The 26,975-nt window shown below is 46.7% G+C and overlaps 1 protein-coding gene across 5 annotated transcripts in view; it reads left to right on the plus strand.

Moving 5' to 3' along the window:
- LOC115067028 (solute carrier family 22 member 4) overlaps positions 1–26,975 on the plus strand; it is a 66,482-nt gene that overhangs the window by 9,588 nt on the left and 29,919 nt on the right. For 2 of the 5 annotated variants that reach the window (XM_029554191.1, XM_029554192.1), the window contains exons 2-3: positions 16,979–17,082; positions 18,775–18,929. The exons of 1 other annotated variant lie outside the window; for it this stretch is intronic. In XM_029554191.1, the coding sequence (XP_029410051.1) occupies positions 16,979–17,082; positions 18,775–18,929 (259 nt within the window). Of the gene's footprint in view, positions 1–16,978; positions 17,083–18,774; positions 18,930–25,119; positions 25,194–26,975 lie in introns of those variants that run through there. 2 more of the 5 variants (XM_029554193.1, XM_029554195.1) reach the window with 2 other exon arrangements.

The raw sequence follows: 26,975 nt of genomic DNA on the forward strand, positions 1-26,975 counted from the left end.
TGGTGGGAACTTAAGGTCAAGTATGGCCCAAGGGCATCACAGACTGCACACACCATCAGCTGCACACATCCCAAGCTGATCACCTGGAGGTGGTAGTACATCCCTCACCATTGGCAGAAGGGAGGAGGCTGGATGGGGGACAACTGCTGGGACCACTGCTCAAAAACATGCCTCTTTTCCCTTTAAGGAGCTAGAGCTGAAAGTACTCAACTGCCAGGGGACTATAGGGATGAACCCCTTTGCACTCTGCCCTGGCTTCCTCAAGCTGACTTGAGAGTTACAGAAATTAGCCTTGAAAAATAAGCTGGGGTGCAGCTCACTGGCAGGGTACCTGGTGAGCATGTACAAGACCCTGTACCATCTCCAGGACTGCAAAAAGAGGGAGGGAGGGAGGGAGGGAGGGAGGGGAAAACAAATAAGTAAGCCAGAAGTCCTGAGGACAGGTTTGTGCTGACACACTGCAGACCTCCTCAGAGCAGGTGCTGACACAGACTCTGTTCCATTTGCTCATGGCCCCACAGGAGAGCCTGGGAGAGCTGTGGTAACCCAGGTCCCAGAGGGCCTCTTCTCCTTTCCGCAACCCCCCTCCCTGCCCTGCTTGCCTCTCACACTTACTGCTCCCAGCTGTTACCAGACCCTCACGACTTTCCCTGACACACTGCAGACCTCCTCAGAGCAGGTGCTGACACAGACTCTGTTCCATTTGCTCATGGCCCCACAGGAGAGCCTGGGAGAGCTGTGGTAACCCAGGTCCCAGAGGGCCTCTTCTCCTTTCCGCAACCCCCCTCCCTGCCCTGCTTGCCTCTCACACTTACTGCTCCCAGCTGTTACCAGACCCTCACGACTTTCCCATGTCCATTGCTCTAACTCAACATCTAGGAGACCCACCATCAGTAAAAGAAAAGTTTTCTTTAAAGTTGTGGACCAGAGGGAGAAAAGAAGCTTCTTTCCACCTTGCCTGCAGCAGTATTGTAGTTTATAGAAAAGAGGAAACAAAGCCTGCATATGAGGCTGGAAATGTAGCTCAGGTGTTCGAGTGCTTGCCTGACATGTGCAAAGCCCCAGGTTCCATCCCCAGAACTGTATAAACCAGGTGTGTTGTGCACATCTGTAGCCTAACATGGGGGTAGTGCGGTAAAGGCAGGAAAATCAGAAGTTCAAGGTTATTCTCTGCCACATGGCTAGTTCCAGGTCAGTCTGAAATACATAAGACCTTGTCTCAAAAAGAAAACAAAGCCTGTATGTGTGTTTATGGCTGCATATAGAGTTAGTGACTGGTTACCAGAACCATGAAATTAATCTTTTCCAACAAGATAACTCCTCCAGTACTGGGCTTCAACCTGTTCTCCCTGGCAGAGAACTTCCTGGAAAGATCTTATAGATTTTTATAGATTATGTTACTCTTTTACACAAGTCAGGTCTCTCTCTCTCTCTCTCTCTCTCTCTCTCTCTCTCTCTCTCTCCTTCCATCCTTCCTTCTTTCCTTTTTTTCTTTTTTCTTTTTTTTTGTGGCATTGGTGATGGAGCCCCAGATCTGTTGCACACTAGATGGTGTTGCATCATTGAGCTATACCCCAGCCCCAAACTCCCCTTAATTGTGATCTAGTCTCATAACCACTGAGTTCCTCTCCACCTATGGTAGCTTTTTCTTTACCCCAATCTAAAGGAAGAAAAAAAGCCAAAAACATTTTTAGGTTGAACAGTCTCCTGTCTCAGTTATTTATAAAAGAAAACAGAAATTAAATAGCCAAAAGCCTAGCGTGGTGGCGCACGCCTTTAATCCCAGCACTCAGGAGGCAGAGGCAGATGGATCTCTGTGAGTTCAAGGCCAGCCTGGTCTACATAGTGAGTTCCAAGACAGCTGGGGCTACAGGGAGACCTTGTCTCAAAAAGACCAAAAAAAAAAAAAATTAAATAGCCAAGAAAATAATAAGAAAATGGGAGAAAGTATTTGAAAATCATGTATGTGATAAAGAGCTGGAGAGGTGGCTCAGTAGTTAAGAACATGTGCTGCTCCTGGAGATGACCAAGTTTGGTCCCTAGTACCTACGTTAGGTGATTCATAACCACCTGTAACTCCAGCCCCAGGGTATTAGATCTGACACCCTCTTCTGGCCTCTGAGCATACCTGCACTATGTACATATAACTACACAAAACACAGATACACATAATTTAAAATAAAATAAATTATAATAAAAAATATATGTGATAAAGGATTTTATCTAGAATGACAAAAGAGCAGTACCTACGTTAGGTGATTCATAACCACCTGTAACTCCAGCCCCAGGGTATTAGATCTGACACCCTCTTCTGGCCTCTGAGCATACCTGCACTATGTACATATAACTACACAAAACACAGATACACATAATTTAAAATAAAATAAATTATAATAAAAAATATATGTGATAAAGGATTTTATCTAGAATGACAAAAGAGCTCTTACAATTCAGCAATCAAAGGACAACTCAACTTTTCAAAAGGAATAAAAAGTTGGTCATTTTGAAGAACAAAATCTTCTCTACAGAAGATTTGCAAATCAATAAGTACATGATAAGAGTCTCAAACTTCCCAAATAGCATGGTGATACACACCACAGGCCTGCTGCTCAGTGTAACAGACAAAACTGGTTGTTTCACACACACACACACACACACACACTTGGAAATTGTTCTAAGAGCACACAGCACATGAAGAAACTTTTATTTAAGAAAAGCTACGTTAGAGGCCGGCAAGATGACTCAGTGGCTAAAAGCACTTGCTGTGCAAACATGACGGCCCGAGTTCAATCCCTGGATCCCACACAAAGGTAGAAGGTAAAAAACAACTCCACAGAGCTGTCCACTGACCTCCTCATGCACGTACCACACACACACATCACACACACACACATCACATCACATCACACACACACATCACATACACACATCACATCACATCATACACACATCACACACACATCACACACACACATACACATACACACATCACACACATACACACATATCACACACACATCATACACACACACATCATACATCACACACACATTTACACCCGCACATACACTCAATAATTTTTTTTAAAAATAAGAAGAAAAACTGTACTATCTTAGCATGAACACGGAGACTCTATATTCCTAGAGTCACAACCCCCCTCTCCCCTCTATCCTCAGCACAGAAAGATGGATATGGCCAAGAAAACAGAGATTTTGTTCCCCGGGGTCACACTCATAAAGTGTGGGGAGCCTCACTGAGAGAAAGAGGTAACCAGTGCTTGCTGCTCCCCATCCCCACACTCCCTGAGCTCTGGGTTGCAGAGGCTAAAATCTTGGTGACAGCAACCAGGAGGTGAGAGACTACTGTTCCGTCTCCACTCTACAAAGTCCACGGGTCAAGAATATTGGGGCCTCAACTGCCCTTTCCCCTGCTCATTTCTGGGTCACAGGTTCCATGCAGGAGAAGCAAGCCGAAACCTCCTGAAGCCTCATCCACACCTAGTGTCCCACTCATGAAGAGGAGGTGTCACTCTGGGAGAAATGGGCCGCCTTCCCTGCCCACTGCTCCTGAGCAGGGACTTCAAGGTCTTACACAGGGTGAACAGTGTTCCAAAAGAATGGAGCATGCTCAAGTTTTCTGCAAAGGTATAGAAGAAGCCTAAGATTTCTCTAGAAAACGGGTGATTTTGTGGTAACCAAAAGGAGACTGGCAACCCTAGCACAGCAAGCTAACCCACAGCGCACCTCATCACCAGAAAGAGAACCAGCTGAGAGCAGCTTTCTGCAGTCAGAGCAAACCTCAAAACAACTCCTCCCAGTATCCTAATTAGAGGTGACCCAGTTTAGCGGTAAACATCAGCAAAAAAAGGTTTTATTCCATCAGGAAATGATGCAGCCTTGTAAAAATGAAGGAAAGAGGGCTGGCTGGAAAGATGACTCAGTGGCTGAGAGTGCTTGTTGCTCTCATGAAGAACCCAGGTTCGATTCCCAGCATCTACATGGTGACTCACAACCCTCTATAACTCCAGCTCCAGGGGATCCAATGCCTTCTTCAGGCCTCCACGGGCACCAGGCAAACAAGTGGTACACTTGCATACATGCAGGCAAAACACACACATAAAAAGAAATATTTTTTGAAAGTGGAGGAAAGAAATTATCAGGGCTTTGGCTTTTTCAATTTTTTTTTACATTTATTTTTACTTTGTGTGTGTGTGTGTGTGTGTGTGTGTGTGTGTGTGTGTGCGTGCGCGCACATGCCCAGCACAGTGAACATGTAGACTTCAGAGGACAACTTGCAGGAGTTATGTAGGTTCCAGGGATCAAGCTCAGGTCGTCAGGATTGGTGGTAAGCACATTTACCCACTGAACCATCCTGCCAGCCCTTGCTTCTTCAATTTTAAATGAAGGAATTAAATGGCAAACTCCAAAATATTTACCTGTTTTATATTATTTCATTTGATAGTAAGGTCTTAAATATCACTTTATATTTTATCAGAATCTTTGTCGATGTTTAAACCCCTAATGCTCATGTAGAATGGTTATAATGTATTTCCTTATTATAAATTTTACTTTTTATGAAACAGGGTCTTATATATCCTGGCCTGACCTCAAATTTGCTATATTTGAGAATAACCTGGACCTTCTGATCCTCCTACCTCTAGCTCTGTCTGGAGTTCTGGGATTCATGCATGCTAAGGCAAGCACTCTATCAACTGAGCCACATCTCCAGCCTTTTTTTTTATCATACATCTTAATTGAACATTATTACCATTGACTTAAGATTTCAGGATATTTTATATAATGTGGAAATTCTAGGCTGTTATTAGACTTAGAAAAATTGTAGTTTTTCATACTAAATTGAGTTTTTAAGGATTTTTATTATAAATGGACATATCTGTCGCATATATTGCAATCAGAAATATAAGAACAAGACTTGGGGAGATGGCTCAGGGTTAAAGTGTTTGTTACACAAGCATAAGGACCAGAGTTTGGCTCTCTAGCACCCACGTTAAAAATCTGTGGTGGTATACCCTAATAATCCCAGAGTTGGGAGGCAGAGACAGGAAGATTCCATAGGCTCCCTGGCCAGCCAGTCTGGCCAATCAGTGAGCTCCATGTTTAGTGAGAGACCCTGCCTGTCTCAAGAAAATAAAGTGGAAAGTAATAGAGGAGACATCTGACGTCCACCTCTGGTTTCCACACATGCACCTCCACAAACATTCACACACAGACATACACATGCACACACATACACACACACACACACATACACACACACAGAGACACGCTCCACACCAAACAAAGGTGTACAGATCTGATTCAAGGGCTTGAATTCAGTTGGATTGGAATGTGGGACATTTTGTGCTTAGAGGCATTGTTAAAAACAGTAAAGCAATCATCCAGCAGTTGATGGAGTCCAGCAGTAGGGTGTGATATTTGCAAATGCAGGCAGCCTAATAAAAAGATAGGGGTAAATGGGGTGGGGTTGCCAATACCTAGAGTTCCTACAATATGTAAAGTGTCCAGTGTTTAACAAAAATAATGAGAGCTGCAAAGAAACAGGAAAGTGTGATTCATACACGGCAGGGAGAGGGAAAGGAGGCATCCTGTGCTCTGTGGAAGGGGGCTGGTCAGAGTAAACGGAAACTTCAAACCACCATTACAACATGCTCAAAGAACTAAAAGAAATTGTGATTTTAAAAATAGAAGAAGATATGGGGACCATTCTCATCAAACACAGAATACAGGTAAAAAAATATATTTTTAAAAAGTAAATAGAAACTCTGGAGTAAAATTACAAAATAGCTGAAAATAAAAATTCCTGAGACAGTGTTGGCGGAAGATTTGAACAGGTAGAAGAAAGAATCAGCAAACTTGCAGATAGAAAATTGGAAATTATACAACTCAAAGAACGAAGGAATGAAAAAACCGAAGAGTGCTTCAGAGAAATATGGAATCCCTTTAGGCACAAAGTATATGTGCAATGGAAATACTAGAGAGAGACGGAGAGAAAGGATCAGAAAAAAACAAAGGATGGCTAAAAATTGTACAAATTTGATGAAAAACATTAATTACACGTCAGAAACTCAATAAACTCCAAATAGAATAAACACACACAAAACATCCATACCTTGGCATGATCTAGCCAAACTACTGAAAGACAGATGGGAAATTCTGAAAGTAGCAAAAAAAAAAAGTGTTGCTTGTTACATACAAGGGAGCTCAGATATAATGAGCTTTTGATGCTTATTAAATAACGAGAGACAAAAGGCAGCGGGGGTGATATACTCTAACTGCTGAAAGAAAAACTGTCACTCAGGCATCTTATATCCAGCAAAACAGTCTTCCAAAAATGAAATAAAGGCTTGGTGGCACATGCTTTTAATCCCAGCACTCAGAGGCAGGCAGATCTCTGTGAGTCCGAGGCCAGCCTGCTCTACAGAGGCAATTCTAGGACAGCTGCGGCTACTAGGAGACCCTATCTTAAAAAGAAAGAAAAAAAGGAAGGAAGGAAGGAAGGAAGGGAGGGAGGGAGGGAGGGATAGTTCAGTGGTTAAGAGTGCTTGCTGCTCTTGCAGAGGACCACGGTTCAGTTACCAGCACCCACCTAGGGTGGTTTACAACTACCTATAACTCCAGCCCCAGGGAAACAGACACCCTCTTCTGTCCTCTGTGGATATTGCACACGTGCACAAACATGCACACGCACATACATGTACACATGCACAAACACAGAAACACAGATATGAAATAAGGTCTTTCCCAAATATACAAACAGAAAGAATACGTCTTCGGATGCACTGTTTTCCGAGAAGTGCCAAAGAACTCTGAAATGTCACCAAAAATGCCCAAAATTCATACTCTGAAAACTCCAAGGCATCAGTAATAGGAATCAAAGCTCTAAACAAAAAGGCAGACATTCCAGGTTCTGTTTGACACAGAAAACTTTTGGTCAGGAGCTCAGTAGCCTCCAACGATCTTCAGATTTAATAAAAAGACATCCAACACTGTGAGCCGTTAGATGTCAAAGCCTCTTATCACCTACTTGGATGGTCAAAATTAAAGAGACACGCTGAAATGTGCCAATAGGGATGTGGAGGAACTGAAACCCTCCTTCACTTCTGGAGGATCATAAAATGGGTAGAATGCCAGCCTTCCAAAGCTTCAAACCTTCCTTCCTCAAAATGCTAACCATAGATTTATTGAGTGACCCAACAATTACACTGCTATGTATACCTAAGAGAGATGAAAATAAATGTCCATTCAAAATCTTACATATGGATATTTCTGGCAGGATTACTCACAGTAACCTAAGAGTGATGACCGTACAATGTCTGTACATTTAGATAAATAAATGTGGTCTATTGATACTACGGCAACTCGACTATGGATGGGAATGGAGTACTGACGGCTGCTTTCACGGCATGGATGAGCCTTGAAAACATTATGCTGAGTGGAAAAAAGCCTGTAACAAAAGACCACATATTGGGTAGAGAATGGAGCTTTGGTGTCAGAGTGTTGGCCTAGCATGTGCAAGACCCTGATTCCATCCCAGCACTGCAAAACAAAACAAAATCCAACAAATCACGGATTATAATGCATGATTCTGTTTACATGACATATCCTCATTGAAGAACTCTATCTAGTCAGAGAACAGATGTGACTTGTCCTAGTCTGGAGGAGGAGAGAACAGGGCGTGCCTGCTAATGGGCTTGAGATCCAAGTCAAAGATGATGAGATAAATCTAAAAATTAGAAGATACTGGGCTAGGGAGATGGCTCAGTGGGTAAGGCATTCACTGCACAAGACCTAAGTTCAGATCCCCAGAACCTATGTAAAGCCAGACTCAGAAACTTGCATCTGTAATTCCTGTGCTCCTGTGGAGAGACAGCAAGTAGAGGCAGGAGAATCCCAGGAGCTCATGGGCCAGTCAGCCTGGTGTACACAGCGGCAAAGACCCTGCCTCAAACAAGGTCCTCAAACAAAGACCCTGCCTCAAACAAGGCCCTCAAACAAAGCCCTGCCTCAACAAAGGACCTCAAACAAAGACCTGCCTCAAACAAGGCCCTCAAACAAAGCCCTGCCTCAACAAAGGACCTCAAACAAAGACCTGCCTCAAACAAGGCCCTCAAACAAAGCCCTGCCTCAACAAAGGACCTCAAACAAAGACCTGCCTCAAACAAGGCCCTCAAACAAAGCCCTGCCTCAACAAAGGACCTCAAACAAAGACCTGCCTCAAACAAGGCCCTCAAACAAAGCCCTGCCTCAACAAAGGACCTCAAACAAAGACCTGCCTCAAACAAGGCCCTCAAACAAAGCCCTGCCTCAACAAAGGACCTCAAACAAAGACCTGCCTCAAACAAGGCCCTCAAACAAAGCCCTGCCTCAACAAAGGACCTCAAACAAAGACCTGCCTCAAACAAGGCCCTCAAACAAAGCCCTGCCTCAACAAAGGACCTCAAACAAAGACCTGCCTCAAACAAGGCCCTCAAACAAAGCCCTGCCTCAACAAAGGACCTCAAACAAAGACCTGCCTCAAACAAGGCCCTCAAACAAAGCCCTGCCTCAACAAAGGACCTCAAACAAAGACCTGCCTCAAACAAGGCCCTCAAACAAAGCCCTGCCTCAACAAAGGACCTCAAACAAAGACCTGCCTCAAACAAGGCCCTCAAACAAAGCCCTGCCTCAACAAAGGACCTCAAACAAAGACCTGCCTCAAACAAGGCCCTCAAACAAAGCCCTGCCTCAACAAAGGACCTCAAACAAAGACCTGCCTCAAACAAGGCCCTCAAACAAAGCCCTGCCTCAACAAAGGACCTCAAACAAAGACCTGCCTCAAACAAGGCCCTCAAACAAAGCCCTGCCTCAACAAAGGACCTCAAACAAAGACCTGCCTCAAACAAGGCCCTCAAACAAAGCCCTGCCTCAACAAAGGTCCTCAAACAAAGACCCTCCTCAACAAAGGCAAGGCCTGAACCAAGGTTCACCTCTGACCACCATAGCAAAGCTGTGGCAAATACACACCTACATATGCACACACACACCCTCACACACATATACACATGCATGTACATACACATATGTACATACACATGCACACAAAGGTTAAAAAATTAGAAGACACTGCTGCTGATCACACAGCTCTGTGAATACATTAAAAACTGTTGACCTGTGTGCATCACAAGAGTGATCTCTATGTTATCTAAACTATATCTCAATAAAGTTGTCATAAACAAAAGAATTGAATACTCAGGGTTGTTTTCATTGTTTCTGTTTGTTTATTTTGCAGATGGTCAAGAAATTTCCTGCCTTAAGTCACAGCCAAGTTGTAAAGAAGGAGCGGGGTGGATGTATATTCTGTTATTAACTATTAATCCTTGCTTTTCCCCTGCAATGAACAATAATTCTAAGAGGACACTATAGAGACCCATTTTTCATTCTTAAATGGACCGATGCTAATTTGTTTATTCTCAGTCATCCCTGGTATGAAAATCTGTTTATAAAAGGATTTTATACCTTGTGGTAAGAGCTTTTCTAGTTTTTTCATAATTGAATGGAAGAATCCTTATTTCTAAGAATGTCTTTCCCCTCGTCAGGTTCAAGTGTAAAATGCTTTGCCCTCTTAAGTCATGGCTTTGCTTAGCACAAAGGTCTGCATTAGCTGAGCAGGAACTACCATTGAAGGAAACCCACCCTTGGGCTTCCTGTCCAATGTGTATAACAACCCCAGAAGGACTGTCATTGCTTCTCTATCAGTAAAGGAGTGGGGACACTGGGGATATGGCTCAGTCAGTAACGTACCCACCATGCGACATTAAGGACCCGAGTTTGAATCCCCAGCACTCACATAAAAGCTGGATGTGGTGGCATGTACCTATAATCCCAGTGCTGGGTGTGGAAACAGGTGGGTCCTGAGGTTTACTGGTCAGCCAGTCTAGCTTATACAGCTAGCTCCAGGGTCAGTGAGAGATCCTGTCTCAGAAACTAAGGTGGAGAGTGATGGGGGAGGACTCTCAAGTTGATCTCTGCTCTTTGCTGACCATCAAACTCTCTTCTAGAGCTTTCAGTTTTGCACAGAACTTATCTTTATGGTCCGTTTTTATGACTTTGGTACAAGCTGGAACTGCCAGACTTGGACTATCTGGCAAGTTCAAAGTTAAGGGTGTCTTACATGGTACAGTGCATAAGACTCCCAAACTCCAGAACCACACTTTTTCTAAAGCCGTTTTCTGTTACTCCGAAGTGTTCAACATTCATTCATGAACAGTTTGTTGAACATCCACCATATTCCTAGTCTGGTGTCCTTATGCATCAACTACACTAGAATTGTACTAATTGTTCAGGCTTTAGAGCATCATCTTTCTGATGAAGGACAAGAAGGGAGGGAGCCTTCTTTCTTCTCTCTAGCTAGAGAGCAAGGGTAAAGTAGCTCATGGCAAAGCCTGCCTACCAGGAGTGCTGGGCTCATGCATTCACACGTGCACTCATGTTTTGTCCTGCGAGGTATGTTCGACCTTGAGTTTTATGAAGGCAAGAACCATGTCCAATGCCCAACACAGGGCCCGGCCCGGTCAGGCACTCAATGTCAGCTGAACCACTGATTAATTCTTTAGTCCACTGAGAGAATTCAGACAGTCCCTTCATTGCCCAATTCTTTCATTTACTCATTTATGGTATGATAATAAAAATACTATCCATCCCATGGCACAACAATGAAAGCCCATGAAATAACACAGCACTCTCTTTAAGAACTCCATGACTGGGTGTGGTGGCACATATCTATAATCTCAGCATTGATAGGGATCAGAAGTTCAAGTCATCTACAGCTATACAGCAAGTTTGAAGCCAGCCTGGTCTACATGAAACCTTGTCTCAAAAAACAAAAATACTATGGTTGTCATTCTTATTACTGTTACTGTTAGGAGGTATATTCTCCTATGCTGAGAGTGACCTTCCACCCCCTATTCCTCATTCCCTTCACCCCCAGCAGGGCCAAGCATGAATCCAGGGCCATGAACATATTGAACAGCACTCTGCTGTTGAGTTACATCCCCAGTCTGTCCCTCATGCCTTGAGATTTGGATTTTTATCTCTTGAAAACAGAACTGAAAGATGTATAGTCCACTCTGCTCTGTTGTAGAAACCTTGGTCTTGGCCCCCAAGAATCTAGGGGTACACATCCAGTATTCCTCCCTACATAGCTTGAGTCAGCTGGTTGCCACATTCTGCTCTTTCACCAGAAGTGAGGGGAAGCCTATGTTTTAAAAATATTAGTGTTTTATTTATTATTTTTATTTATTTTATGTGTATGGAGTGTATTGCCTACATGTATATAAGTGCACCTATGTCATGCAATACCTGTGGAGATCAGAAGAGGGCGTCGGATCCCCTGGAACTGGGGTTGTGAATGGTTGCTAGGCACCATGTGAGTGCTGAGAATCACACCCAGGTCCTCGGCAAGATCAGTCAGTACTCTTAACCACTGAGCCATCTCTCCAGCCTCTAGTGTTTGGTTTAAAAGAACACCCCCAGAGCAGTGCTAGCCAGCTCCTTTCCAGAACATCTACCCTTCAACTCTGATCTTCTAGTTATAATATGTTTATGTGTACATGTAGGAGCCCACATGTGGGATACAGTTTTATCCTACCAAGGAAAACATGGTCTTCTAATGGATCTATCATGACACTGTTAACCACTGTGCCCTCACTAATGGGGTCTCCAAGACACACCCCTCAAGTCCCAAGAGGCTGGAAGGCAGTCAAGGCCTGGCTTCTGTAGCAACAGCCCTCTGGAGGAAAGGGCATTGTTCTGTCATTTGATTAACGGGACTAGCCCCAGCTAGAACTCTGCCAGTCCAAGTTCCTTATAGCTTTCCAACCAGACTCCACAGGCACAAAAGCCTTCCAAGGGAGAATGCTTGAGGCAAGCACAGCCAGCCATGACATCTAACCACCTTCGCCATGGCCTCCAAAGGCAGCCAGCACTGTTTATGGGCCCAGGACCACTGCAAACTCATGGCTCAGCACCTTGTTGGGCACAGGGAGAGACACATAACCATGGCTTCTGGGCCTCTAGGAAGGAGAGTTATGGGAAGATGGCCCTATCTTACCCTTTCCAGCACCCCTGGTTCTCTCCAAAGAGATCAGGCTTGGCCCTCTACCCAGGCCAGCGTCATGCGGCATGTGATTTGTCCAGCCACACAAAACCCACACTTGCTCTCAGGGCTCTGCTTTTGGTGCTTTGAAATTCCTTTTCCTTTTTTCAAACACAAAATGTACTGAGACAAGGTCTTGCTCTGCATAGCTCAGACTGGCCTCAAACTCTTTATCTTCCTGCCTCAGCCTTCCAAATATTGGGATTATAGGCTTACAATCACCATGCCTGGCTGGAAATTCTTGATTTAAAGGGGCTGAGGAAATGGCTCAGTCAGGGGCTGGAGAGATGGCTCAGAGGTTAAGAACATTGGCTGTTCTTGCAGAAGGACAAGAATCCCAGCACCCACATGGCAGCTAACAACTGTCCATAACTGCAGTCCCAGGGGATCCGACAGCCTCTTCTGACCTCTGTGGGCATTGCACTTATCTACATGCAGGGAATACTTATACATACACATAAAATAAAAAAAAATAAAATAAAATAAAAAGAGATGGCTCGGTCAGTAAAGTGTTTTCCATACAAGCATGAGGACTGTAGTCTGATCCCCAGATCCCATTTTAAAAAGCCCAGCATGGTGATGTGTGCTTGCCATCCCAGCATGGCAGCCTGGGGAGGGGGAATCAGGAGGATACCTGGGGCTTGCTGGCCACATTTGATGTCATCCTCTGGCCTACACACACACACACACACACACACACACACACACACATATTACAAAAAGAGAGAAAGGGAGGGGGAAATGGAAGGAAGGAAGGAAGGAAGGAAGGAAGGAAAAAATAAACAAACAGCTTTGTTCTCAATATTATCACAGAATATTAGTTTATGTTAAATGCTAATGCTTAAAAGCCTTTTTTAATTGGTGACCCAATCATATTTTCAAATGGCTCGGCCGACCCGAGGGTCCTGTGTTCGGCCACACTGGGGGTCCCGTGCTCGGCCACACTGGGGGTCCCGTGTCCGGCCGTGCTCAGCCACACTGGGGGTCCCGTGTCCGGCCACACTGGGGGTCCCGTGTTCGGCCACACTGGGGGTCCCGTGCTTGGCCACACTGGGGGTCCCATGTCCGGCCGTGCTCAGCCACACTGGGGGTCCCGTGTCCAGCCACACTGGGGGTCCCGTGCTCGGCCACACTGGAGGTCCCGTGCTCGGCCACACTGGGGGTCCCGTGTCCGGCCACACTGGAGGTCCCGTGCTCGGCCACACTGGGGATCCCGTGCTCGGCCACACTGGGGGTCCCGTGTTCGGCCACACTGGGGGTCCCGTGCTCGGCCACACTGGGGATCCCGTGCTCGGCCACACTGGGGGATCCCGTGTCCGGCCACACTGGGGGTCCCATGTCCGGCCACACTGGGGGTCCCGTATTCGGCCACACTGGGGGTCCCGTATTCGGCCACACTGGGGGTCCCGTGTCTGGCCACACTGGGCCTACAAACATTGCTGACACTGTTGTTGCTCACATAATGTCTGGCTCCACTCTGACTGCCTTTCTCTTTCCCTCTGTCTCCGAGTCCTATCTTCACCTCTCTCCATCAGAGTCCTGACCGAGAACTACACACACACACACACACACACACACACACACACACACACAGAGGAGAGGGAGATCTTTGCTGCGCAGCTGCAGCTGGAACGGTGATGGCTGACGAATGTTAACACCGCTACTTGAGTAAGATCTTGAGTCTATCCAGGTGCTGTGACGGAGCCCTTTGACCCCTTAGTCCTGAGCAACTGTCTTCTGGCATCACTTTCCCAGAAGAAGTCTAGGAGGCCATCTTTGATACACTCATTTTGTCCTGCCCTTGGAGATGCAATTGCTCATTTCTCTGTGTCAGGATTTTCCAAGTTTTGACCAGTTATTTTAGAGGAAGGCAGCCATTCATTCAGGCACATCTTGCCAACCACCTCTGGTCCAGGGACTGGCAAAGCATAGGACTCTGCCTAGACAGTCATAGAGTTTGTCATCCTGTCCCCTGGGGCCCACCCAGGAACCTCAAGTAGCTTAGTCTGTTTTCATTTCTGAGTAATTATTTTGTAAATGATTTGTGTGTGTGTGTGTGTGAGAGAGAGAGAGGGGGGGTAAGGGTACAATATACTACATATGTGGAGGTCAGAGGACAACTTTGTGGGGTCGGTTCTCCCCTTTACATAGGCTCTGGGCATTGAACTCGGGTGACCAGGCTTACCCAGCAAGTGCGTTAACCCAACCTTCTGGGCCATCTCACTGGCCCCATTTTTTGGTAACTTACAGAGTGAAAGCTTGGGCTGGGGAGATGGTTCAGTGGGTAAGAGCACTTGCTGTGCTCTTGAAGACTGAGTTCAAATCTCTAGCACCCTTGTAAAAAGGTGGGGTGGCTGCATGTGCTGTTAACCCCAATATCCCAGTATTGGGGGAAGGGTAGAGACAGACGGATCCTAGGAGTGAATTAGCCAGAGAGTGATAGAAGAAGACACCTGATATTCTCCTCTGCCCTCCACATGTGTGGGTGCACATACCTGGGCACTCAGGTGCATTCAACACATACACACACACACACACACACACACACACATACCTGCGCACTCAGGTGCATTCAACACATACACACACACACACACAATACACACACCATACACATTCACAACACATACATACAATTGCAAAGAATAGACTTGTTCAATGCAAGGTTTTAAAGGCTGAGGTCAGGATTGGGTGGCTGTATTTGGTAAGGACAGGGTGCAACACGGTGAGACAGAGGAAACCCGCTAACTTTGCCCTTTCCTCCTCTTATAAAGCTGCAGTCCCCTTGGATTAGGGCCCCACCCATATGGCTTCATTTAACCTTGGTCACCTCCCAAAGCCCCCACCTCCAAACACCATCATTGAATTTAGAATTTTTTTTAAGTCTTTTTGTTTGTTTGCTTTTTTGACAGGGCCTCCCAAGTCCCAGCCTGTCTAGAAGTCACAATGCAGACCAGGCTTGCCTCAGTCTCACAGAGATCTGCCTGCCTCTGCCTGCCTCTGCTGCCTGAGGACTGAGATTCAAGGTGTTCACCACCACATCCAGCACTGACTTAAGAACTTTTCAATTTTATTTATTTTTACTTAATGCATATGACTATTTTTTCCTGCATGTAAATGCACCCGTGCATGCAATGCCTGCAGAAGCCAGAAAAGACTGTCCGATCCCCTGGAGTTGGAGATGGTTGTTAGCTGCCATGTGGGTACTAGGATTCAAACCCAGATCCTCTGCAAGAGCAGCCAGTGCTCTTAACCACTGAGCCATCTCTCCAGCCACTGAATTAAGAATTTCTACTCTCAATACTTTACAATAGGCATTAAATTTCAACATGAGTTTTGGTAAGAACATCCACATCATACCACCAGGTGAGGCAACCCCACCCTCAATGGTCTCAGATGGATCCTTGGGTTAGAGAGGATGGTTAGAGAGCTGAGGGTTAGAGAGCTGCCTTCCAGGCCCATATTTTTCCTCTGCAGAGCTGTGCTTGGACACCCACCAGCATTGCGAGCCAGTGATCAGCAGAGTTGCTGTCTGTTGCTTAGGTCTCTAGGATAGGAGTGACTCAGGGTGACCTTTTGTAGAAGGAATCGTCCAGGGGAGACTCTTTTGAGTCTCAAGACTTGGAGAAGCTTTGGTTCTACAGGAGTCCATCATTATGGGTCACGTGGCCCTTCTGGAGTGGGGCTGCTAGGGTGGCCAGCTTTGGAAGCCCAGTGGCCACATGCAGACCCTTGGGCAGGACAGGCTGGTGTGACTCCTGATGGTTTTTGTAACCTCCCTCCTCTTGACTTTTCCCTGATTGCCTTAGCATTTTGGTTTACGCTTTTCATTTGTTTCCCTAGAAATGGTTTCTGTCCTGAAGAATGAGGTGTGGAATTAATGTGTGAATTCATTTAAATCCACCATACTTTATGGACAGCTGTGAGGAAGAACTGAATTGCTCTACAAATGCTATTGATAATAGGATGCCCACCAGGGGAGCTGGGCGGGGAGCTGGAAACAAGGTTCCTTCTCCTAGGCTAGCCCATCTAGTGAGTCCAAAATATACGAACAAAGGTCAACACACACTTTGAAATCTCTGCAACCTCCCTTGAGACTTGGTTGAATTGACTTCAGAGAAAATCTGAGAACCGAAACTCTAGCTGAAACTCGTTTTATGGATTCACCAGCAGAAACTTGTCAGGAAGATAGCAGCCCATACGGCCTGAGGACTGGGAGGGACCGTGCTGCTGGGAAAGCTGGTGGGAAGGAGGGCAGAGGGGTGGAAGCTCAGGGAGCCCTGGAGAGGGATGGGTAGGGCCCAGCACAATGGTCCCTGGAGTGGGCCAAAAGCCGCACCTGGAAAGCTCAGCACTTCTGAAAGGAGCCGTCTTAGAAAATAAACTCATATAGCACTCGGACCATTTGTACTTTGCAACAAGGGAGGTGGCATTTTCCCCCCGGCCATGTCCTTTGAGTGCTCTTCTGGCTTTTCAAATCTCTTCCCTCAGTATGAGGCTGCCTCAAGGGGTCAAGGCATCTTTTACCTCATGCTGCTTTGTGGTTGAGGGGTCACCTGTCTTGGCATGACCTTCTTGATGTAAAATGTAAGCAGGTAGAAGCTGCCACCTCCCTTTGAAAGGGAAGCTGTGTCTCAGTGGGGAACGGTGGCATGCCAAGGGCTATGAGTCAAACCCAGAGCTGCAAGGCCTATGCCCTCAGCACAGATGGCACAGGCTGGCACAGGGGAAGATCACGTACCTGGCATCCATCTGATGGTCCCTGGAGTGGGGCTGGGGTAGGGCCTGCTGGATGGATGGGCTCATGCGGCTGTCTTGTTGGCAGTGGAATCTGGTGTGTGAGGACGACTGGAAGACGCCCCTCACCACTTCCCTCTTCTTCGTAGGCGTTCTCTGTGGCTCCTTCGTGTCTGGGCAGCTGTCAGACAGGTAAGGACACTCACTGAATGGAGAAAGTTGGGGTGCAGCTTCTAGAGTCTTGAAACAGGACCAAATTCATGGGATTTCTACACAGAAAAGGGGGGGAGCTCAAGGCACTGAGTCAATAATACAAGAAAGCTAGCTGTTGGGAGACTAGGGTAGGAGAGAAGGATTGCAAGTTCAAGGTCGGCCTGGGCTACATATCGAGACCCTGCCTAACCAAACCTTTCCCAAATGAATCTAATATACAACCCTGACCTCAGCATCCCCACTTAACAAGACCCCTGTCCATCTACCTGACTAACTAGTTAACTGTGATGCTAATCTTGGTTGTCATCTTGACACACCTGGGAAGAGGAACCTCTAGTAAGGAATTTCCTCTACCAGCTTGGTCTGTGGTCATGTCTGTAGGGCATTTTCTTAATTGCTACTTGATGTGGGAGGGCCCAGCCCTCTGTGGGCCATGCCATCCCTGGGCAGGTGGGCCTGGGTGTATAAGAAAGGTAGCTGAGCAAGCCAGGGGAGCAGGCCAGTAAGCGGCAGTTCCTGAATGCTTTAAGCTCCTGCCCTGAGCTCTTGCCTTGACTTCCTTCAATGACTGATTGTGACCTGTAAACCAAATAAACTCTTTCCTTCCCAAGTTGGTTTTAATCAGCGTTTTTATCACAGCAACCGAAAGGAAGCTAGAATACTAAATAAATTTCCCCTCATGACCAAAAGTACAGCTCACTGCTGCTGTTCAGCTGGGCAGATCCCTGTGTGGCGGGGTGGGGGTGACGGTGAGCATGTGTTCAGCACAGAATTCAAAGCAGGGTTTCTAACTAAATGTGAGGCACTTTCACACCACTGTAAAGTCAAAAGTCCTAAGATGAGCTATTGTAAGTCAGTAACTGTCATTTTAAAAACTCCAGGTGATTCCGAGTTCAGCTGAGGTTAAGACCCACAGAAGGAGGGTCTAGATTTACAGAGTTCCCATGTGGCTGACACAGGGATTATCTGCAGTCTGAACTTTACCCACTTTCCAGAAATGGTGTGGCAGCTTCTACTGGTGGCTCCTTTTTTATTTTATTTTTATTTTTAAATTCTTTTTGAGACTGGTTCTCCCTGTAGCCACAGCCATCCTGGAACTCACTATGTAGACCTGGCTGGCCTCGATCTCACAGAGATCTACCTGCTTCTGCCTCCCAAGTGCTGGGATTAAATCTACATGTGCACCACCACATGTAGATTTTTATTTCATTTTTTGAGACAAGGTCTCCTGTAGCCCATGTTGGCCTCCCTATGTAGCTGAGGATGACCTTGAACTTCTGATCCTCCTGCCTCCTCCTCTCAAGCCCTGGACTTGCAGATATTCACTACCACACCCAGTTCACCCAGTGCTGGGGCTCAAACCCAGAGCTTTATGCACTCTAAGCAAACATTCTACCAACCAAACCCCAGCCTCCTGTGGCTCCTTCTAAAGAGCAGATTTGACCACATGGCAGATGCTCAGTACTTTCCAGAGGCAGGGCTTGGAATCTCAGAAGGTTCCTCCTGGGCAGATGGGTGCAGGAGGCCTCACCAGGGAGGAAGCTGACAGGATGTGACAGGGAGAAAAATAATCTGAGCCCTGAGAAAAAACAGTTTCCAGTGATGCCAGACTCAGAGCTGCAGCATACGCTGATTGCCACCTCATGTTTTGTGTTCTGCTGTGTTGTATAGGTTTGGCAGGAAGAACATTCTCTTTGCAACCATGGCTGTGCAGACTGGATTCAGCTTCGTGCAGATTTTCTCCATCAACTGGGAGATGTTCACTGTGCTATTTGTCATCGTGGGCATGGGCCAGATCTCCAACTATGTGGTGGCCTTCATACTAGGTAGGAAGGAACTCTGAGGCACAACACTTCCCCCTCCAGCCCTTTGAAAGGTCAAGAAGGAGGGAGACACTGGGCTATGACTCCAAATTCCACCAAGGCCCCTTGAGCTAGTCACAACAGGCCAAGGGTTCATGGGAGCCAGCTGTGCTTGGCCCTGAAAGGCAGCTGAAGAACGAGAGCTCGAACTGGGACAAAGTAGCCAGGAAAGAGCTGAGAGATTCTCAGGAGCAAGGGACTTGGGACAGGGAGTCCTGGAGGAGGGACAGCCTGGGGATGCAAAGGCTTTGATCTGGGCTATGAAGGCAAAAGGCTTCTGCCTGGTGGTGGATGGGACGCAGGGTAGTTGGTGTAGCAGATACACAGGAGGGGACAGAAAGACAATTGCTACGTGGGAGGAACTCTACCCACCTGGGAAGATCTGCTCTGGCCTGAGCCCACACCCAGGGCATGTGAGCTTTGTGTGGGACGGCTGTGCTGCTCTGATAACAGTCCTACTGCTAGGGAGTAACTGCAGAAGGCCAGCCATCAGTCCCTAGATGGGGAGGCCCTGGGTCCTCTTCAGCTTTTCTGGGGAGAAAGTAAAGTGAGCTTCATGGAAGTCTGTCCAGGTCATGGAGAGAGAGCTCCCCCAGTACTCTTTCTGAGTCCCCCATATGGTGAGAGGAGGTGAGATGGGGCAACCCAGCACAATCAAGACCAAGTCCTATAACCTCTAGTGTGACCTTCAGGTTTGCCCAGAACTGTCCCAGTTTATCCCATTTGTCCCAGTGTAACTGTTAATTGTGTCCCCTTAATAGAAGTCTAACGATCTTTCTTGCATTTGGTTAGGTGATTCTCATTGCTCAAGAGCCCATGACTCATTAGCTTTGGCAATGTGTGTGCTTCCAGCCAAAGACATGCACACCCTCTGTCAGGTTGCCAAGGTAGAATTATCCAAATTCCGTTCCTTTAATTATTGGTGAAAGGCCCCTTGCCACGGGCCCAGCCTCATGTCTGAGGAGGGAGGAGGGACAGGAGGAGATGGGGAGAGCAAACTGGAGCCCCATGGTCCTGGCAGATAGCACTCTCTTCAGCAGGCCCTGGTGACGGGGTGGAGGTGGGGGCTGATCCCTGTCCTGCAAGGGTGAAGGAGAGGAGCAGGACTTTCTTTGAGATCATCTGTGGGACCAGGTATGTTGTGCATACCTGTTATTGGGAGGGAGGCAGAGGCAGGAGCATCACAAGTTTTAGGCCAGCCTAGGCTATGCAGCGTGTTTCAATAAAACAAAACGAAACTCACCATTATATAAATATATGCAATATATTATAATAATATTATATATAATAATATTATAATTATAATAATCTATATATCCTGTAGAGGGTAGAGGAATTTGTGTAGAAAGCAGAGTGATGTGAGACCCAGAGGAGGGACCTGAAGGAAACTCTGAATGGGAAACCAGAGCAGCCCCTTTAAGAAGTTGGGAACAACGTGGGGCCTGTGTCAGCCAGTCACACCCTCCGGTCTCCTATTTGTTTGTTTGTTTGTTTATATTATGTGTGTGCATGTGTTTGTATGTGCATATGCAGTAGCGTGCAGGTGTGTAGGCATGTGAAGGCCAGAGGATCAGGTGTCTTTCTCAATTCTCAATTATTTTTCTACCCTATTAAAAAAATTTAATATTGTAAATTTATTTTGTACATAAGGGGACGGTACAGGCATGCTATAGTGCATGTGTGACCAACCTGCCGCCCCTCCACCTTGAGACACAGCCTTTCACTGAACTTGGAGCTCTGGGGGTCTAAACTGGCTGACCAACAAGCCCCAGGGATCTTCCACCCCAACACTGATTACGGGCCTGTACCACAATGCCCAGCTCCTCTAGGTGGGTGCTGGGAATGGAACTCGGGTCCTCATGCTTGCCCATGAGGCATCTCCCCAGCCCTAGCCTCTGCTGCCTCAAGTTCTGCAGAACAAGATCTGCAGCTCCAGAGGCACACGTGCTTCAAAGGGACTCTTGGAGCCTCTTCCCAGAGAGTGGAGGAGTGCAGTAGTCCTGGTGGCATCCTCCACAGCCCTCCTCCTTCACGTGGCCTCCAGTGCAGGGTAGAGAAGTTAAGAGGGCCAGGCCGGGGTCAGTTGAACCTTAGGCATATCAAGGGAGGATTACGGGCAGGACCTGATTGCAGAGGGTTCGCTGTTAGCTCAGGGCCACACCTCTCATTCTAGTGGGCTTTGTCGGAAACTGCTGGCTTTGGGTCTTTGAATGACACTGCATTAAGTTCTCAGGTCTGAAGGCTTAAGAGTGTCACTGAAAATTTGATCTGTGCCTGAGCAGCTGGACTCCCCAGTCAGCAGTGCGAGGGAAGACCTCTGCAGTTCCCCGTGGTGCAGCAGCGCCCTCTGGTGTACCAGGACTAAAATAGCTAAATTACAGAGGGGTTTGTTGATTTATTTTTTTTTCCTTGAAACTGGATTTAAACCAAATAGATTTCTATTTTTGCTAAAATAAGTCAAAGCGTGGAGTCTGGGATAAGAAGTTCTATCTCTCCATTAATTTTGGTTCTTGGAACTCTAGAAAAGAATCTAGAAGCTTGGGATGGTAAACGCTCCAACTTGGGCATCTTTGCATTGATTTGGGAAGCTGATTGGCAGGGCAGTGCAGAAATGAGTCCTCTCCTGTTTTTCCAAAACTCACTAGGCTTGCCAGAGTCATAGGATGCTAGGAAAGGCAGCCAAACTCCGTGCTACCCAAAGAAACGTGAAGTAGGTGGCACGACCAGGGATGCTGCTGCCAGAGAGATCAGACAGGATGAAACGAGCTCTCAAGATCAAGGTCTCCGCCCCTAACCCACACCCCCGCCTCCCCACAGCCTCCAACTCTCTCTCAGAAATGTTGCCCTCAGCCAGCCCACAGGCTTCTGGGTGAAAGCCTGGCAGCATTCCTCTTTAACATCACACAATGAGCTGCTCCATGTTCTCTGCAGGAAAAAACACCGCCTGCCTTGCCTGACTCATTAATTCAATATTTCCCAGTACTGCTAACACCAACATGCCCCGCCATACATTTCTTTGGACATGTTTAAAGCTTGCTTCCTCTGTCCAGATGTTTCCCCTTTTGATAAGTCTACAACTGATGGCATCTTCTATAACTTCGACTACCAGGAACCGCAGACATATTTGAAATTTAGCTACATCAATTACGTAGCTTTTATCAGCCACGTTTATTTGTATTACTTTCCACTATTAATCAAACCAGGTCTCCTGCACACTAAAGCATGAGCTCTACCTCTGAACTACACCCTCAGCCCTAAAATGCTTTTAACTTGAAGCCCAAGTTTGTCCTGGTCTATTTGAACGGAGTGTCATAGCCAAATACCACAACCTGGGTTAGCTCAAAAAGAAAAATTTAGTTTTCTATGGGCAGGGAGACAAGAACTCCAAGACCAAGGCAGAAGCAGAGCTGTTCTCTTCCCTGGGTTGCACATGGCCGCCTCTGACTGCGGCCACGCACAGCTTTTCTTTCTTCTTTTACACATAGCTTTTCTTCTGTGCAGAAGCAGGAGGTGGGATCATTGCACAAGCTCTCTGCTGTTTCTTTTTTACTTATTATTTTATGAGTATACATGTTTTGCCTGAATGTATGCACACCTGACATGTGTGCCATGTCCTTGGAAGCCAGAAGAGGGCAATAAAGACAGCATGTGGGTGCTAGGAACCGGACCCGGGGCCTCTGCAAGAGCAGCCAGTGCTCTTAACCACTGAGCCATCTCTCCTGCCCTGATGTCTCTTATAGAACAGCAGTCTTACCATGTTAGGGCCCTGATCTTATGACTTCACCCACCCTTCCTTACTCCAAATGCAGACAGAGACAAATTTGTGCAACCCTGTATTGACTCTTAAAGTGCACAACACAGGAGTTTGTAGTACTTTCACGGTGTTGTACAATTGTCAACACTCCAGAATATCTTCATCACCCCCAAAAGAAACCCTCCACCTATTAAAAGCTTCCTCCTGACCCCTGTAGATTACTAACACCTCATTTAATATTTTATTATTTTTATTTTGTGTGTATGAGTGCATTGCCTGGATGTAAGTGCACCTATGTGCAATGCCCTCAGAGGTCAGAAGATGGCATAAGATCCCCTTGAACCGGAGTTACAAATGGTTGTTAGCTGCCATGTGGGTACTGGGAACCAAACCCAGGTCCTCTGCAAGGGTAGCCAGTATTCTTAACCACTGAGCCATCTCTCCAGTCCCTGAACACCTCATTTAAATGGAGATGCAAAGTGTACCACCTTTGGGACTGACTTCCTTCACCATGCTCTCAAGAGTGATCTCTAGCACAGCAACAGTCATCCTTTGAGTGTTTCTTTTTATTCATTTCTTACCAGTGGCCATCAGAGCTGTTTCCGCTTTGGGGTGATTTAGGAACGATGTGCTGTGGAGATTTGAGTTTCTGGGTGGCATACCCCCAAGAGTGGAATTCCTGGGTCATGTGGTGACTCTTTATTCAATCTTTTGAGGGACTTCCATGTGATTTTTAAGGGGATCAGATACATACATTTTTTTCAAGATTTATTTTATTTGAATTATGTATGTATGTATGTGTCTGTGTATATGCACCTGTGTGTAGGTGCCTGCACAGGGAGTTCACTATCCCTTTGGGAGGAGGACCTAGGTCGTGGTGGGTAGGAAATATTGCTGGGCATGCACAGAGACACGAAAGGTTGCTGTTGACTGGAATGATCTATGGAGGTTTCCGGAGGAGAGGGAATGCCCTGAACACAAGTTACTTTCTCATTGCTGTGACAAAATACCTACCAAAAGCAACTCAAGGGAAGAGGGACTTATTTTGACTCCATTTCAAAAGGGATGTGGTCCATCATGGCCATGAAGGATGGCAGCAGGAACATGGTGGAGTTGCATCTGCGATGAGAAAGCAGCAGTGTGAACAGAAAGTGCGGCCAGGCTCTAAAACTTCAAGGTCCACTCCCCAGAGACCCGCCTCCTCCAGTGAGGCGCCACCTCCTAAGTTCAGTAATCTTCTAAAACTCTGCCACCAACCGGGAACCAAGTGTTCAAACACATGCACTTATGGAGGACATTGTACATTCAAGTCACAGCAGCACAGTGAGATTTCTGAGTGTTTCTGAGCAGAGGTTCTGGTCTTCCGAAGCTGCCTGCTCAAAGTCACTGTTACTTTGTATCATCAGCTGATACCTGGAACACTTCAGCCCTTTGACCAGGGCAATGGGATAATGCCTAGGCCCCTCCTACAGTCAGGCACAATGCTAGGAAATTGACACACACTATCTCAGTCTTTGTAATTGTTACTACATGAAGCAGGATTTACCAAAGTCACTATAGAAGGCATATATTAGTTACTTTTCAATGCTTTGACCAAACACCTGACAGGAAGTTATACTTAAGAAGGTTTTGCTTTGGATCACAGTTCTAGGGCATACAATTCCTCATGGTGGAAAAGGCACAGTAATAGGGGCTTAGGCAGCCGATCTCATTGTGTCCACGGTCAGGAAGCAGGGGAGATGAGTGCTAACTTACTTTTTCCTTTTCATTTATCCCAGAACCCTCGCCCCTCCGTGCTGATCTCATTGTGTCCACGGTCAGGAAGCAGGGGAGATGAGTGCTGGTACTCAGCTAACTTACTTTTTCCTTTTCATTTATCCCAGAACCCTCGCCCCTCCGTGCCACCCACATATAGGGTGGGACCTCCCTCCCCAATTAACCCAATCTAGAGACTCAGTCAGAGGCATCCCCAGAGATTTGTCTCCTGGGTGATTCTAGAGTCTGTCAGGTTGACAACATGGTTATCACGAGGTGGGGCACTTAGCATAGAGAACCCTATGCTCTCTCCTCATGACTGATGGAGGACACTCCCACCTTAGGCCATCCTAGCAGCTGTGCATTCCCCAGGCTCGTTCCCTGAGCTGGGGTTATTCATGCACAAGCATGGTGTCCTCATGTGTCCACATGGAATTTGCATAGTGGTTCCTGGGACTGACTGACAAAGACTTTGATAGACAGGGAAGGGAGCCTGTCAGGTGGAGGAGACAGTGGCCATGCTGTCCCAGGACTGCTCTGCTCAGGTTCTCACCCCAGCCAGGACATACCCTTTGATATGAATGTCAGTTTCCCTCTCAGGAGACACTTAAAGGCCATGCTTTGGCCTAAGATCAAAAATTGATGCGGCAGAAGGGGCATGAACCGGATTTCCCGATAGCAGAACTGGAAATCACTACTGCCACTGGTCTTCCATTCAGGTAAGCCCATGGAAAGCCTGTGGCGTCTGCCAGACTTGGAGCCCTTCTCCTGGGGTTTCTCAGAGGGAACTACTTGTCTGTTAGCTAGTTCAGAGGCCAGCCCAGGAGGGGCTGAAAGGGTGTTAAAGCCTCACTCATCTCCCCTCGTGTCTCCACTAGAACCTCAGCTGAAGAACTGCTCAATCCAACCAAGGCTTTGCCCCAGCTCATGTTTTCTTGGGGGCTAGACATCCAAAGTCCAGTAGATAGAGTCAACACCCTGGCTGTGTCACTGTTGAGAGCGTTTCCGTTTGGAGGGCTGTGTATGTGTGTGGTGTGTATTCATGTGTGTGCATGCACTCACTTGTCTGTGTATGTGTGGAGGCCAGAGGTTGATGTCCTTCCTCTGTTGGGGACATTGCTTTACCTAAACTCTATTGAAAGCATGCTTGACCATGTGCGACTGTGCCTCTGGTCAAGAATAATTATATGGCAAAAGCCGCATAGGCATGCGTGCTGGGGCAGGCAGAGGGATGCGGTGATTGCACCCCAAATTATACAAGGAAATAACACTCTGACCCTGGTCACAGTGCCCTGTTATGTGTGGCTAGTTTTCCTTGTAGTAAACAGAGTCTGTGCTTCAAAATAACGTACCTAGAAGTTTTGAGGAAATTTTCTCAAGACTGACTACGCTGAGTAAAAGCCACATTGTTTGCCATATTTACACAAAATTAAAGCAGTAAATATACAGTGGAACAGGAGGGTCCCTCAGCAAAGACCCTCCTGGTTCCCAGCCCTTGACATTCTAATTAAGAGTTATCTTTCTCTCATGCTGCACCGTCCCTCTTTGGGGGCTCTCTGAACCCCTGCCACGCTGGACATAGTGTCCTCTATCACTGTCCACCTTATTTTGAGGCAGAGTTTCTCACTGAACCTGGAACTCACCATTTCTGCTAGACTGGCTGGTCTAGCAGACTGGCCAGGGATCCTCCTGTCTCTGACTCTCACGTGCTGGGGTTATACATACATGTAGCCATGCCTAGCTTTTATGTAGGGTCTGAGGAGTTTAACTCAGGTCCCCATGCCTACACAGCAAACACTTTACCCACTGAGCTATCTCTTTAGCCCTTCTTAGTTTGTTTATGTTTTTGAAACAGGGTCTCATGTAACCCAAGCTGGCATCAAACATACTTTGTAGCCAAGGAATTCCTGATCTTCCTTCCTGCACTTCCTGAGTGCTGGGATTGCTGCTCTCTATCACCACATTCAGTTTACATTGTTGTTAAAGATTTCTGGGGGCTATTTTTGTTTGTTTTTGAGACAGGTTCTCACTAGGTAGCCCTGACTAGCTTAGAACTTGCTACGTAGAGAAGGCTGGCCTCAAAATCGCGGAGATCAGCCTGTCTCTGTCTTCTGAGTGCTGGGATTAAAGGCATGGACCACCACTCCTGTATTGTGCCTGTTATGGACTTTTGAACTTTAACTCTCTGTCTCAGTGAGTATTTGTAAAATAGGAATACAGTTCTTAGATAATGGTTGTAAAGGGTTAGAGAGCTAATGCATGTAATATATTATATAGAAAGAGTTAATATGTGTAAACCCTTAGCCTGGAATCAGATTCAAAGTGTTTTCCCCAAAAAATGGCTGGCTGTGAAAATGATGGTGATGATGGTGGTGGTGGTGGTGGTAATGGTGATGATGGTGGTGGTAGTGGTGGTGGTGGTAATGGTGATGGTGGTGGTGATGGTGATGGTTGATGGTGATGATGATGGTGGGGGGGGGGACGGTGATGATGATGGTATG

The sequence above is a fragment of the Nannospalax galili genome, unplaced genomic scaffold, assembly GCF_000622305.1.
Source record: "Nannospalax galili isolate Female #2095 unplaced genomic scaffold, S.galili_v1.0 scaffold424, whole genome shotgun sequence".
In the NCBI taxonomy this organism is placed as follows: domain Eukaryota; kingdom Metazoa; phylum Chordata; class Mammalia; order Rodentia; family Spalacidae; genus Nannospalax; species Nannospalax galili.